The 15,220-nt window shown below is 44.5% G+C and overlaps 2 protein-coding genes and 1 non-coding gene across 3 annotated transcripts in view; 2 read left to right on the top strand and 1 right to left on the bottom strand.

Moving 5' to 3' along the window:
• The window catches only part of XPOT (exportin for tRNA), a 29,246-nt gene extending 20,650 nt beyond the window's left edge, over positions 1–8,596 (bottom strand). The window contains exons 1-5 of the mRNA XM_059816132.1: positions 8,533–8,596; positions 4,685–4,818; positions 2,788–2,870; positions 1,613–1,669; positions 3–72 (exon numbers count right to left, since the gene is read on the bottom strand). Coding sequence (XP_059672115.1) covers positions 3–72; positions 1,613–1,669; positions 2,788–2,870; positions 4,685–4,744 — 270 coding nt within the window. The 5' untranslated portion in view covers positions 4,745–4,818; positions 8,533–8,596. The remainder of the gene's footprint in view (positions 1–2; positions 73–1,612; positions 1,670–2,787; positions 2,871–4,684; positions 4,819–8,532) is intronic.
• Positions 8,597–10,234: 1,638 nt separating this feature from the next.
• On the top strand, positions 10,235–13,746 carry RPL18A (ribosomal protein L18a). Its single transcript, XM_059817012.1, has 5 exons — positions 10,235–10,295; positions 10,765–10,944; positions 11,488–11,617; positions 13,078–13,187; positions 13,597–13,746. Exons 1-5 carry the CDS (start codon positions 10,278–10,280, stop codon positions 13,687–13,689), a joined length of 531 nt encoding a protein of 176 aa, XP_059672995.1. The 5' UTR covers positions 10,235–10,277; the 3' UTR covers positions 13,690–13,746.
• Positions 12,157–12,288, top strand: LOC132317003 (small nucleolar RNA SNORA68). The gene has a single exon (XR_009483977.1). It is a non-coding gene; the product is annotated as a small nucleolar RNA SNORA68 (small nucleolar RNA).
• Positions 13,747–15,220: the final 1,474 nt, after the last annotated feature.

The following is a 15,220-nucleotide window of genomic DNA, read 5'->3' as shown; positions in this document are numbered from 1 at the left end:
ACCTGTGCTTGCAGCCATGTTATGAGTGTTTCCCTAATTAGCTGCTGCTGGACTTCAGTAAGTTCGGAGTATCTGAAACAAGCATAATGAGATCAAAATATAACAGCTTCATGACAAGCGCAACATTCAGTAAGGCAAAAACTCTTTTAATATTGCACATAATACTGCACATTAACGTAAATGAAAGTTTCCTAGAAAAGGAATTTACACAGCTATTTGCATGTTAAAATTTTGAATCAGACAAAAATAAGGAAAAACATTTTGCCCATATTAATGGATTACATTTTGAGGTACTACTGCCTCCTATGCTGGAGTAGGAGCTTGAAATTTCGCAGGAAGGCTACTCTATCAGGCACAGGACTTAGGATCCTGATAAAAATAACCATTTGACCATAAGCCATGGGGAGAAGGAAAAGACATCTGTATATGCTCAAACTTGTTTACTACACGTTGAAGACTGTCAATAGTAAGCACAAAGAAGTCCTTCACTGATTTGACCTACAGTACATTTATTATCAGATACATGTCAAAACAAAAAAGCAAACAAATAATTCTGCTTTCCATCATACATATAAGTCTTGGCAAAATTTGACATTATACCCAGGCCCACCTCAAATACTACCCATACAACATGCTCCTTCCCAGGACTAGCTAGGCTGAGAACACCCTCCTTGCAATAAAGGTAGCTATACGTTTGGTACAGTCCTTAACAGGAATGACTGCTGAATGTGACTCCAGTGTTCCTGTCACAAGTAACTATTCATTAAGGAGAAGAAAAAAGCAACCCCACTGAAAACACTCAATAAGAAGCAGGAAAACAAGAGAAAACATACTGCAGGAAGCAGGTAACAGGAGTGGAACAAGCAGAGCAAGATGGACAATGAGGTAAAATCAGGTAAATAAAATCACAGAAAGTTAAGTCTTCCATTTTTGCTCTGATATTTAATTTTGAAAATCAGTTGCAAAATACGTCTTATTCCTATCTAAAGCCTGACCCACACATTCAGTGTACTGCAACCAGTCACAATGATATTGAAAGAGGCAGGCACCTCTGCCACAACGTCCAATTCCAGACCAAAGGAGCCAGAAACGTGAAAAAATAGTTCCATGCAATGAAACTTGTATTATTTCAAAGTATTTTCTTCTAAAATTACGATTCTACGAAAACACCACTCAGTGAAAAGACTACTTTCTCTTAACATCTTTGCCATGGTTATTAAATGAATAGGGCTTTGTCTGAAGTCCAGGACTCTGTACTGAGCAAGGCTGCTGCTTGCAGGACTCTTTTCTGCAAAGATCAGTGAGAGTACAAAGTAAGGCTTGGATTTCCAGAAAGGAAGGGTTAAGTACATTTCAAGCAATCCTTGGTAACTGGGTCTGTGTTGGGCCATACACAGGTGTTAGACTAGCTAAGTAGAGCATGCTGCTCAAAATCCAACAGCTGCTCTCCCAGGAAAAGGTGAAGAAATACAAGAAAGTCCTCTGAACCAGATTAAAGCCACCTCATCAACCACTCCGAGATGACAGATACCATTTAAAGTTTCTTTGCAAGCAGAACAGAAAGAGAAAATTAAACGGATGTATATGGCTGGTGTCAAGAAAGATTACTCACTTGAACTTAATTTGATGTTCCAGAACTTGAAAGCAAAAGAACTTGATGTGATCATCACTAGAAAATAAAAGAAAGTTCTGTTACTGGTGGCAATATGGTACACTTCTCTGGGTAGAAAAAAATTCCTTTGGCAAATCAAGAATTACTGTGCACCAGAGAAAAATGCTACTGCTATTACTTCAAAGCAAAAATGGCAAATACTCAAGCAGTTCATTTGGTAAAAGCTAGCAACTGTTAAACAAATATTTATGTTTGATACTATAATTTTTTTTTATAGCCACCAATTTGTTATGCCTTGATTTCGGTTTGAACATACAAACTACAACACCTATTGTATCCTGCCTTTATAAAATCTGTCAGGCTTCAATAATAGGTTTGGGGTCCATTAGTACACTAACTGCAAGTTGTACATTGTGCCTTAAAAAGCAAAGCTGAAGATGATCTGAGGTGTAGATTACGAAGGGACATTCCATATGCTATATAATCTACATGAGTTTTTTATCTTTTATTTAAACCTGTAACAATCATAATGTATTTTGGTAAAGATTATAAAATGCTGTTTTCAAATCTTGTGTGGTTTTATTAATTACTGCATACTCCATTGGAGTCAGAAGTTTTGTAAATGATTTATCAAAAAAGCATTCACTATAAGTCACTGTTGTTATTCAGGAGATACACATCCCTAATTTTGCTTCCAACCCGAATTATTCTGTGATAGAGCAACAACCTAGTATTCACAATCTAAATGCACAAAGTTGTGCAAAAATAGTGGTGACTACACGCTCTTTACATCTTGAAAAGTGGGATGGCCTACTCCATAGAATAGGGGCAAGGAACTACTTCTGAGATTACTGCATATAAAGCTTATAGTCATACCATAGGAAATTTTCAGCACTCCTCTCCTGCCCAAAAGAAAGGACTAGAACTCATTCTTTTTTCCCTGGATTTAATAAGCAGCAGTCTTTAGGCTATTAAATTAATATGGAGTTTTATTTATACATTGCTCTTCCTTGGAAGGCATTATACAGAAGCCACAGATCAACTACAATACTGAAAAAAGCATGAAGACCATATTAACTTTCAGCAATTTATAGTTTGCCTATTATGCTGTAGAGCTAAAACCAGACCCAAACATATTACTAATGAAAATAAGCAATGATTCATATCTACATTACCTGTATATACTCTGAGCTAACGCTTCTGCACAGACTTGCCAAGCATCCTGAGATATCTTCAGCTGCTCAAAGTAGGCTAGTGCCTGTAAACATCCAAGTAAGTTTCATTTAAAAAAAGAACAAACAAACCACCCAGCAAGATCTCATTCACACTTAGACTCACATTTAAATAGGCCTCCTGCAAAAAACCAAACTATTTGGATACATCCAAGTATTTATATATGACTCCCTAATTACTGTAACGCAAGAGTGTTTCTTCAAATGCTAACATCATAGGTACCCATTTCCACTTTACATTCAATACAAAGATTTTTGTTACTGGAATATAAAAGTCATAGAATCAGAAACATTGAGGTTAGAAGGGACCTCTGGAGACAGGGTCAACTAGAGGAAGTTTCTCAAGGCCTTTTCATTTGGATGGAAGTTCACATCCAAGTTAAAATTCCTTCCACAAATTCTAAAGAGAGACTGATGTAGATTTTTCACTGAAGACAACTCACTATTTTTGTTGCACTGCTTTGGTTATATTCTACACCTAAAGCTCAAGAAACATTCAAACACTGTTCACCTGGCAACTGTCAGTTCACAAAGCTATTACACAGATTGGCAAAAACTTCTACCAAATTTTAGATAATCAAGTTGCTTATCAGAACTTCCAAATAGCTTTTGACAACAGTTAACTTGATCTAATTGCTTTAAGATTTAGCGTGGCCTGTTATACAAAACAGTAAAGTAACTTTTGAAACAGAGATTAGATTAACAACATTATCTTAATTCTATGAATGCATGTATTTCAAAAGGGTTTTTTGGCTGTTGGATTTTTTTGGTTTTGTTTTCTTTGCATTAGTTCATAATTGTTTCCATTCACCAAAGTAAGTTCCCAAAGTAATTATTCAGTGAGTTGAAATAAGTTCTTAAAACAAGAATTCACTTCCTGTAGGTTGTACTGGTGATTTTCTTATACTGAACAGTTTTACTAGAAATTTTTTGGTACTTCCTTTACATGTTACATCTTACATGACTAGTGAAAAGGTAAGTCCCCTTTTACTACAAAATATTTCAAAATTAGGCAGACTGCATAGTTAAAGGTGAATAAATCTATAAGCTTCAAATTTTACAGTGATATTCTATTAATGGAACACTAAAGATTAGCTATACCCAGAATCAACATATTTAACAGGCTGCTCAGCAATGTTAGGCTGCATCAAACTACATTTTTAACTTTCTTATACATTCCAGGATTTGTTTTATGAACACAAAACCAAGGTATTAACCTCCAGTAAAATCTTTCAGAAATGAGGATGTTATCTTGTAGACAGTTGAATCAACTTGATAATCAATGAGTAAGCAGAAATATTTACTCATTGAACAGTTATATAAATTGTAATGCTTTTTCACAGGAGCATCTCTCTTATGAAGTAATTATTACCCACATACCATGATTACTTTCTTAACCTACTCTATGCTAATACAAGCTTCACTACAGTTAAAAACACACATTTCATTAAAAGACACTAAAGATAGGTAATCCATTCAAATAAAAAAACACATCTAAGAATTAAAAGGGCAATTGCAAGTAACTCACTGTTTTCAGTCGCTGCTTTTCATTCTATGGGAACCTACGTAAGGAGCTGAGCAACAAGTACAAAGAACTGAAAGGACTGAAAAAAAATCAGAGCCCAGAAAAACGAATTCTATGCACGTTAAGTATAATTTCACAAAATTGGTGACACGTGACCTTCAGCTTACATGCTTGTGACATGATGTTGTTTTGTACTTGCCACCACAAACCTTATGTATTGGTTAACAAAAAACCCAAGCCCCCAAGAAAATATGAGACTTCTGCACTGAAACAGCACCCCCAATTATTAGAGAGATAAGCAAGTCAATTACATACTCTTTGTCTGAAGTCCGCATCAGCATTTGGGTTTAGCCCTAAAAGGGCTTGTTCATCCATCTCTATTGCTATACTCTTTGTTTCCTACTCCTAACTGGTTTGCCCACTTCTTCTAGAAGGAAAACTACGATCATCTGCAAATAGAGAAAGAGAAACTTTATTTGCTCAGCAGAACAACAAAAATTAAAAGCAGGACAGCAACAACCACAGAAGTTTGCCCACAAACCTCAAATACATAGTATGTACTCCACCAGAACATGAACGTCCATACTTCTGATACAGAGATCATAACTCTAAGTCCTTTAATCAACTTTTAATAGTACTAAACTTCTTACTGAACAAGGAAAATTTGAAGTTTCCATATATTCCAGTTCTCTTGAACAGAGCTAATACCTTAATTAACAGAGAAATGGCATGATGCGTATTATTCAACTGAAAAGCCTGAACTCAAATTTCAAGCACGCAGAGGTTTCAGCAAGATACGACATAAGCAAAAATCTGCTACTTAAATGATAGACCCCTGTATTTTTTTCCCCACCACAAACTTCACAACTGAAAAAAAAATTCTCTACTCATCTCTTAATATTGTTAAGATGCTTCATAAACCCATTTATGAAGTATTTCCCCTAGGGGGGCAAAGCCATTAGGAGGTCTTTCTTCTAAAGCAAGCACACACAAGAGAAGTGTCTTAGAAATTAACCACAAAATACATCATACTGTGTTGTTAACAACATTTGCTGTTCCTCCTAACTGATGTTGATTTATTAGCAATGACTTTTATTTAGAAAATACAATGTAAAATTAACAAGCAAGCTAGACAAATGTTCTAGAGATGATGCGCCTCTACAGGCTGTTCTGCAATGCTCCAGTAAAACACAGTGGATTAAAAAAACCCCAATCTTTGTCAAATACTAGGATACTGTTAAACAGCAAGAGGGGACAAAAATCCATCTATCCTTCAAAGCCCCGCCCCCCTCATGGTAACATAGTTAATTAGGCCTGAAATAAGGCCTTGTTACATAAGCATGTAGGAGGTAGGGGAAAGGAAGATAGACAAGAGGAAGAGATGAAATACAAAGGAGCTGTGGTTTTAAGCTGCCTACATGCCTCTCGGTAGAACTTCTGATTTCTTAGTATTGCGTGTCTTGGGCACGCTCTACTGTTCACAGTCCCCCACTGGAAGAAAGGTGGCAGAGACAACTGACAGCAAGCGTGCCTAGAAAGGAGAGCCCAAAATTTAACATGGTAACAGACAGACATTTCTATAAAACTCATTCCAGAATACACTATAAAAAATGCATCATGAAAAGCAATTTAGTAAGTAAAATTGAGTTCGTACCAAAAAAAAAATGCAGGTTGCGGCAGTATACGAACCAGAAAATCTGGAACAAAGCGATGAGTCGTGGCAAAACAAGCTTCACACACTGCCTTACGACACAGAGCAATCCTGCTCAGGGTCAAAACCTGTAGGGATTGAAGTTGCTCTGCTGAGCCTTCTCCCTCTGCGTCCCCAGCTTGTTTTCCCCATAATCAACATCCAAAACTGTCAGGTTAAAAATAAAGGAAAAATGCTGCAGGGAAAATGATTTTTTTTTTTTTTAACAGCATCTTGCAATTAGGGTCTGGTCCAGAGTTATACCAGTAAAACTATTTAATATACAGAAGCATACTTTTGGCATATTTCCCTGCTGATATCACTACATTATCTGCCCAAAAGGTAGTCATCTTCTACACCTGGGTGACAAGTTTTGCTATTAAAAATAACCTGGCTCAAACATGTATTCTCTTCACTTGTTTAGCTAACAGCAATACCAACCAGTTCTACTAATTTTGTATATACTACGTGAGCATATTTAAAATTTCATCTTCTACCACACATTCTTTTCTAAGAGTTTCAGCTTGACTAGCCAACTCTAGAAGACAATTAATGACATAGACTATTTGAATAAGCCTTTTGAGAAAGCCAGCAAAATGGCTTCTCATGCTATATGGTTTTAGTTAAGCAGGTAGCTTTTCCACCACAAATCTATTTTACCAGCCAATTACACTTCTAAAGCAAAATCGAACTGCAATTTTTATAGTTCTTACAGTTCGCAAAATCCATTGCAAGATATACTCAGCTATAACATCAAGTATGTCATTAAAGCAAGTTTTATTTGTAAAAATAATCAATAACATTAATAGTTAATACACAGCTGTGTAGAAAGTATTGTCTTATTTACGTAGAGATGCTTTTTTTGTTAAGCAGTACACTATGTTGGTGGCAAACTGATTTTACTGTAATTAGGAGGGTGCAGTTCCTTAACAGTGAAGTCATACAGATATATGTATCTCATTAGCATAGTTTATTCCCTTTCACATATTAAATAATTATAATGCATTTGATAATAGAGACTGCCTTCATACAGGAAAGCAGGAAAAAAAATGTAGTCACACTTCAATTGGGGAAGATTGCCCAGTTTAACAATACTAACATGATCAAAGGTGTGTGAATTAGGTCCAGATATGCCCTAATAATGAAAGCATTCAGAGCATTTTAACTAGATGCTAACCAGGGGAACAATGAGTAATTAAAGAATACTTCATTTACAGCACTCATTTTAGGTATTTACAAGATTGTGATAGCATATATAAGGGAGCCGGTGACATGCTTCGTTTTAATTCCCTCAAGTTTTCTCTCTAATAAACCAAAGACAGCAAAAGAACATTTTTCACATTCTTTTTTGATCTCTGTTTTGCATGCTGCAAATCTTGAGCATATTTACAGACTCTTAGGCTCTAGAGCCTTTACACTGATCTAACATGCGGTTAAAATGAACAGCTATGTAATTATAGCTACTTCGAAAACTTTTCACCCGGACTAGAAAGTTTTTCTTTCTGGAAGTGACATACTAGGTCTTCATTTCAGGCACATTCTTACTGGCCAGGAGTTCCCTCTGAGGAGCAAGGCCTTCTTGGCCCCCCCCCCCCGCCCCGACTCGGTCCCCAGCTTCAGCCCAGCCTCCTCCCGCTGGACAGCCAACAACACTGCGTGGCTCAGCAGCTAAGCCAAGGAGGGCGATCAGGCAGTCACACCCCACCGCGTCCAGACCTGCGGCGAAGGCACCGGGGCTGCAACGTAACCCCTTCAGCCCCTTCCCGGCGCCGCTGCGGAGTGACAAAGCACTCCTCCTGCGGCGTGCAGCCGCTGCGGGGCCCGGCGGCGGCTCTCCCACGGCGGGGAACCACCGTACTGAAGCACGCCGCGAGCAGCGGAATATGGAGGTGCGGAGGAGGTCCCTCCCCTCACGTTGCAGTCTAAGAGCTTACGGCTACTTCCTCCCCCACCGGAGCCATAACGGAGGAGGGCTACCGAGGCAGCTCCCGCAGCACGCGAATATAACCGGCACCACAAGCTGCAGCGTACATTAGAAGACAAAAATCCCGGTATTTTTCGCGGCCGCACGCACACACCCCCAGCCCCCACCGGCTCACAGACGACCGTCCCGGCGGGGACCGGCCGACTGCCGCACCCCCCGCTCCCTCAGCAGCGGAGCCGGGCGGCCGAGGCGAGCGCCCGCAGCGGGCGGGCGGCGATGCTGCGGCGTCTCCCCCCCTTCCCCAGAGCCTCACAGCTGCGGACGAGGTGGCGGCGGGCTGACTGGAACCGGCCGGGAGACTCGAGGGAGCCCGCCGCCGCCAGCTCAGCGGCGACGCCCGCGGGCGCCCATACCGCCCCTGCCCCGCCGCTGAGGCGCCGCGGCCCCCGCCACCGGCCAGGGAGGCCCAGCCCCCCCGTCCCCGCCGGGCTGAGTCACCCCGCGCCGCGTGTCGCGTCCCGTCCTGTCCCCGTCCCCCCCCGCCGTTACCTTCCCAGTCACTCCTCCATCGCGGCGGCGCTGCCGGCTCCCACCCCCACAGCTCCGCGGCCGCCACGAGCATAGGGCCGGGCCAGGCCGCGCCGCCTCGGCTGGCGGCAGGAGGAGGAGGACGCCCAGGGGAGGCGCCGCAGCCCTCGCGCGTGCGGAACGGCCTCCGCGGAGGAAAGCTGCCGCTGCCCCCGCCCCGCCCCTCAGCCAGCCAGCCCGCCCGCCCGCGGCGGGGCCGCCGTGCCGCAGGACTACGGCTCCCAGCGTGCCATGCGGCGCCCTCGCCGCTGGCCCAGCCGGCCGCGCTCACCTCCTCTCTCCGACAAGGCGGCCACGCTGGGACACGCCACCTCCCCGGCCCCGCGGCATCCTGGGAGCCGTAGTCCCGCCCCCTGCGGCGCGTGGGCGTGGCCTCCAGCGCTCCGCCCCCCTCCGAGCATCGCGGCCCCGGCCCGTCGGCACCGCGGGAAGCGTCCCGCCGGTGCTCTTCCTGGTTACTATCAACGCCCTGCGGCACTGTAAAACCGATTGCACCGATATAATAAATCAGCACTGACCCGCTCCGCCCCAAAACTTCCCCCGGGATCCGGAAACCGTGCTTTGGCAGCAGCAGCGAGCCGATGGAGGGTCGGGGGGGGCCGGCCGCGCCGCTGCGGGCTCGGTGCCGCCGGTGCGAGCTCCGCAGTCGTGACCGGAGTGACCTGCTCGGTGACTCGCACAAGGAAGGGCCCGAGCTCACATGCTGCAAAAGCGTCGGCATGGGCTTGTCTGCGAGGAGAGGAGTAGCCCAGCTGATGCCTGCACATGCGGCGTTGGTCTCTTCTGCAAAGTGTTCTGCAACGAAGCAACGTATACGGGGGGTTCTGCGTGATTAGACGCGTGCGTGTCTGTAAAATCAGACTGAAAGGGGAAAAAAAGACTAAATACAAGTAACTGCAGCAACAAGATGCAGCTATTTACAAAATCGTTACGGCACTGTTGCTGTTAAGAGTATCTTTCAAGGCAAAAAACGTTCACATCTCATGGCTGTGGCAGTGCAGCTTTCACAAGCATGAGGTGCACAACATTTCAGAGACCTTAACTCGCCACGACTGCACAACCGTTTCCAGTTCATGGTGCACAGGAGCGCAAGCGCTCAGGGCCAGCCGTGAAAAAGAGGATCCCATCAAAATGAGGCGGGAGGGACCCACAGGGACAACCTCACGGTAGCCAGCAACCCCGGTCTCCCCCGGGACCACGGGTGAGAAAGGTTCCCCCGGCAGCCCTCCATGCCCGGCTACCGCCCCGAGGGGAGCGCGGTGCTGGCTGCCTCCGCCTGGGGCATCCCTGCCACGTCGTCCGCGGCAACGCGAGCAGGGCCGGCGGGACAGAGTCACGCACAGCCCGGCCTCTTTGTACCGGTACCGGGACCATGCGGGTCCGCGGCCACGGTGACGAGGAGAGGGTCCCGCGGCACCGCTGGCCCCGGTGCGCACAGTAGGACGAGCTTCCGCGGCCGACCCGGCCGACTGCCGCGCTGCCCCCGCCGCGGGCGAGCCCCGACCAGGCCACGCGGGCCCCGCCGGCCCGGAACCCAACGCCGGCCGCCGCGGGCGCAGACTGACGGCTGCCTCCTCCAATCGCGTTCTCCTCCCAGCCAATGGGCGGAGAGGACGGCCGGGGGCGGGGCTGCCGGCGGGTGGTTGACGGGAGGCGGCGGCACACGCGGCCTTTCCCTTCCTGCGGGCCGCAGAGGAGGCAGCACCATGAAGGCGTCGGGCACCGTGAGTGAGGGCCGGGGTGCGAGGGCCACGGCCGGGACCAGGACTGAGACTGAGGCCCAGGTGGCCGTTGGGAGGGCGGCAGCGTGGGCTTGCGGCGCTCGAGAGCGGCCTCTGCGCGCCCAAGCGGCCCTGCCTGGCCCTTGAGGGAGGCGAGCGGCCAACATGGCGGCGGCGCCGCTCCCGCAAAACGCATGAGGCCGCGCCGCCCCTGGGCGGGGGGCCGTGATCGGCGGGCGGCACAGCTGGGTTCGCGGGACGATCCGCCTGGGTCGGTGGTCTCTCTCTTTTCCCCTTCCCCTGGCTTGGCCTGCTCTCGCCGCGGCGTTCATACGTGGAGCCGCGGTACCTTCCACGGGCTCGGCCCGTGGCGGGGCGGGGTCAGGCTGGCGCGGGGGTGGCTCCGCGGCGGCTGGGCCGGCGGCGCGGCGGGGCTCACGCTGCGTGCGGCCTGTCTTTCGTCTCCCTCCAGCTGCGGGAGTACAAGGTGGTCGGGCGATGCCTGCCCACGCCGAAATGCACGACCCCTCCTCTCTACCGCATGCGGATCTTCGCTCCGAACCATGTTGTCGCCAAGTCCCGGTTCTGGTACTTCGTTTCTCAGCTGAAGAAAATGAAGAAGTCTTCTGGAGAGATTGTGTACTGTGGCCAGGTGCGGGATTAGAAACCTAAAAAAAGTGGGAGATTTGTAAGGAATTCCAGCTGGTATATGTGGAAGGAATTTACATAAAGTGCTGTTATTGGGGGTGAGGTTGAAATTCATTTATCCTTCAGTTGCTGTGAAGCTGAGTGACAAATTTGTTTTTTCAAAGTGGCGGTATATGTCCAGTCAACTAAAAAGAAACATACTTTCTAGCACTTCGGAGTTATGAACTATGCCACTAGTCAGTGCTGCTCTCTGGTTCTTATGCTTGCTTCGTTGTGTAATACATCTTTTAAGAGTCATCTGGACATTCATGATCCTTGGAAAGTAGATGTTTGAATGCTTACACTCCTTTACCTTGATGCTTAAAGGACATTCTTTAGAGATGAAATTTTGTGTGTATTTTTCTTTCCATGCTAAATTACTAAAACTCTTCACTCTGAATTACTAAGGCTTGAATGTAGCTATGTTGGTGTGGGAAAAGAGAGCAAATAGGTAAAATGCTGATGATGTACTGTCTCTAACTACTTTTGTGCTCTTCTGTAATTCCAGGTGTATGAAAAGTCCCCTCTGCGGGTAAAAAATTTTGGTATTTGGTTGCGCTATGATTCTCGTAGTGGAACTCACAACATGTACAGGGAGTACAGGGATTTGACCACGGCTGGTGCTGTCACTCAGTGCTGTAAGTACATGTAACCGTTTGAGGTATAAAATGGTAGGACCAGTATATAAGCACAAGATTAAATCTTAAACTGGGCATAAAGCATGCTGACTTGATCCATGATAAGATAACTGAAACACTGGAAAAATAAAGTGGGGTGTTCCCAGAGAAGTCCATAGATGTTTATGTATGATATATGTGGTATCTTATTCGTTACCAAGCTTTAGTATAGTTTCTCTAGCTGAAAGTACACCCACTTCATCTTTGTGTGACTTTCTACAATTCTGTTAATGAGTATATCTTCCCAAGTCTTGTGGAGAGAATATTTCAGCTATCCTGTGGAACATGCTAGCATCTGTCCTTTGAAGAGCAAGTAAAAAAAAATCACATGGGGGAAAAAAAAAAAAAATCTGTGTTGCTCCAAGATCTCATTGCCTCAGTTCAGGGAGAGTTAAAGGTTGTCCTGATTTCAGTCTGTTACATGAAGTACTTGAGGGATAGACAATTTGTATAGTTGATGCTGTTGATATTTGAATCCAGAAGTGTTAAAAACACCACAGAATGCACATAAAAACCCAAAGAATATTGTTCTTCATAATGATATTCTTGTCATGTGTGCAAATATTAAATGTGTCTTGTCGCCTTTCAAAAGCTGAAGTGCTGTTGAAAGTGAAATTTAAGGTTCTACATTAACTTACAATAATTTTTGTTAATTAACATACCGAAGGACTGCTTAAGAGACCTGAGAACTTAATTTGTCATGATACAATGACTTTGATACTCTTATGTTCAAGAATACTTTTGATGGGTAAGTTTTTCCTACGTATGTTAGATCTTCATGGGAAGCATTGTAAGCACAATAGTATTTCAACAGGCATATCCTGTGGAACTAGCTGTGGACATCATGATTTGAAGGCAGTGATTTTCACTGCCACAGGGAGGAATTTTCAGGTAGCCCATGTACAGATGGCTTCTTCCTGTTCTGAAAGCCTAATTATGTGGGCTAAATATCAATTCACATTTCTATCACTTGTCAATTTTAAGAACAGTAAATAACCTCAGGTCCTACCTTTACTTGCACTTTCCTTTTGGAAGGGAAATTTTTTTTGAAATTCCCATGTCTTTCCAGTAATCATATTTCAGTGTTGATTCTGAATCACAGTTTTCTTGTGCAAAAAATGAAATAGTCCCACGTAGGTTACTTAGTATATGTGTACCTTCTTGAAATCAGACAATAAGAATAAGATGGCGCTCTCTTGGAGGAGGTCAGTTAGGAGTTCAGGAAGGACTTGCTGCTGCATGTTGGTTCTGTTGTATTTCTGACATCACTTTCGATACTAAAACCAGTGTGATTAAGTAGAGTTGATCAGAGATTTTAAAAGTTGTAGATGGTACTATAAACACTTCCTGAAAAGATGGTAGTAAGATTCTTGAACTGAAAATGCCTTAAGATTTATTTTTAATGAGCTCTCTTGTTACAGACCGCGATATGGGAGCCCGTCATCGTGCCCGTGCTCACTCTATTCAGATCATGAAAGTGGAGGAAATCGCTGCTAGCAAGTGCCGTAGACCAGCAGTCAAGCAGTTCCACGTAAGTGCAGTAACATTGCAGTGGCTGGTGGGTCCCGGTTTAACACTGGACTGGAAGGGGGGAGCTCTCTTGTCTGGTACAGGTTTGCTTTGCAGGCAAAAATAGGGAGGGAAGCAAACTTGCATGCATAGGTTTACAATTATGTTATATGATGATCAAGACTTTTAATGCTTTGAAAGAAAGTAAAACTAAAACAAATACATATTATGTTGCAGAAAACTTGCCTTTAACAGGCATTTCTTTCAAAAAGAATTGCAAAACTAAGGCATCCATTAACTCCTATGAAGTCTGTTTAACCTGTGGGTGTATTACTTCTCTATACCTAAGTTAGCAAGCAGTTGCATACTGCAAACTATTTTCTGTTGTTCATCTAATAATCTTGATTAACATAGAAACATTTTTCTTGCAGGATTCTAAGATCAAGTTCCCTCTGCCACACAGAGTTCTGCGTCGCCAGCACAAACCACGTTTCACCACCAAGAGACCAAACACTTTCTTTTAAATACGAAAATGTGCTATCAACTCTGTGTTGTAATAAAGGTCTTATTTGAACCTTTGAGTCCCAGTTGTCTGTTGGAAACAGTGTCTTGGATACCTAGGAGTCCCCCTTCCTTCTCGTTTATTTTCTGTAAACTATTGGCAGTCTACTACTTATAGCTATGAGTGCCTTGAAAGGGGTGAATGTTTCAGGTGCTGACTTAAACTATCAAAATATCCCATCAATAAAACAAAATTTTAATAACCAGTTTGCCAGGTCAGAGTAAGTCTGTTGTCGAGCAGCTATAAAATCCTACATTCATTTTGTTCCTTAGGCACACTGAGTAAACGTAGTTGAATTCAGGAAGAAGGCAGCTTTTTGTGCATGCAGAATTCAAACTTGTCATCTGTAAGAATAAAGACCTCATAACTTCAGTTAAGCTACTTCAAGTTGTAAGCATTTAAAGCCAAAACTTTAGTTCTAACCTGAACCTTTTCAAGGATGTTATGCACCATTCTGAATTAATGCATGTAGGCATGGAGAGGTGCCTGCACCTGGAAATGAAAAGTGACAAAGGGCTTGGCAGACTTATCTCTGATACTAGACCAATTGTTCTCATGAAAATAAATTTTTATATCCAAACCCAATCCTTACACTACCCTATTTACAATATAACGTCACAGTAAAAAACCTGCAGACGCTGTGTAGTTAAGGTTCATTAAAAAGGCTACGTCACACCTAAAGCTATTTTTTACATCTGGTGCCTATTTTAAATTACAGTGTGTTTTGAGTGTTTCCTGGACAGGAGGTTGGTAGCTAGTTTAATTAGCATATGGGTCTTGCCCAGAGTTAGAGAACTGATGCTGTGTTTTGTCTAGCTGTCGGCTTAAAACCAAATGCAGGCGTGAAGAGACTGCCTGGAAATACTGTCCAGAGAGAAAACTGGGCATGTTTTAGTTTTGGGGTAGCTGGAGAGCTGCAACTCAACCAGGAGAGGAACTAACTGCCTGTTGATTTCAAGTGAGAGCCTTGCTGGGTGTAAGGGGGGTGGCTGTTCCGCAAGAGTTGGACTAGTCAGTGCTGCCACAACAGCCCCCCTTCCACAGCCTCGTACCCCTGTGGATTGGCTTTGTGCTCCTCTGCGTCCATGGTGAATCAGTTTGGGGAGCTCATCTGTCCAATACGTGATCCGAAAAAAAGGGGATTAATTTGGGCAATTCATGATCTCCCAGTTGCAAAGGAGGGGGAGCTATGAACAAAATGGTTGGACAAGCTGGAGGGTCCTGTGGGAGTCCCACCACAGTCTCCAGTCCCGCCAACGGGGGGGAATAAGGTCACCTGCAAGACCTTGTATTTTGGAACTTTTTAATTGAAAGAACAGTTTAGCATGAAAACGGGCTTCAGATTTAAGTTTCATAAAATCTGGCGCGGTGGGGTGGAGGAGAGCTCGTTACAGGAACCAGTGCCAGCGTGGCCAGCCAAAAAACATCAAGGCGTGTTAGGGCACTGGCGACCCATGGGCAGGTAATGAAACGCACCGGTGATTCCTTGTGCT

Source organism: Gavia stellata, chromosome 4 (assembly GCF_030936135.1).
Source record: "Gavia stellata isolate bGavSte3 chromosome 4, bGavSte3.hap2, whole genome shotgun sequence".
NCBI lineage: Eukaryota > Metazoa > Chordata > Aves > Gaviiformes > Gaviidae > Gavia > Gavia stellata.
The sequence above is the reverse complement of the archived record's forward strand: the minus strand, read 5'-3'. Positions and strand labels throughout refer to the sequence as shown.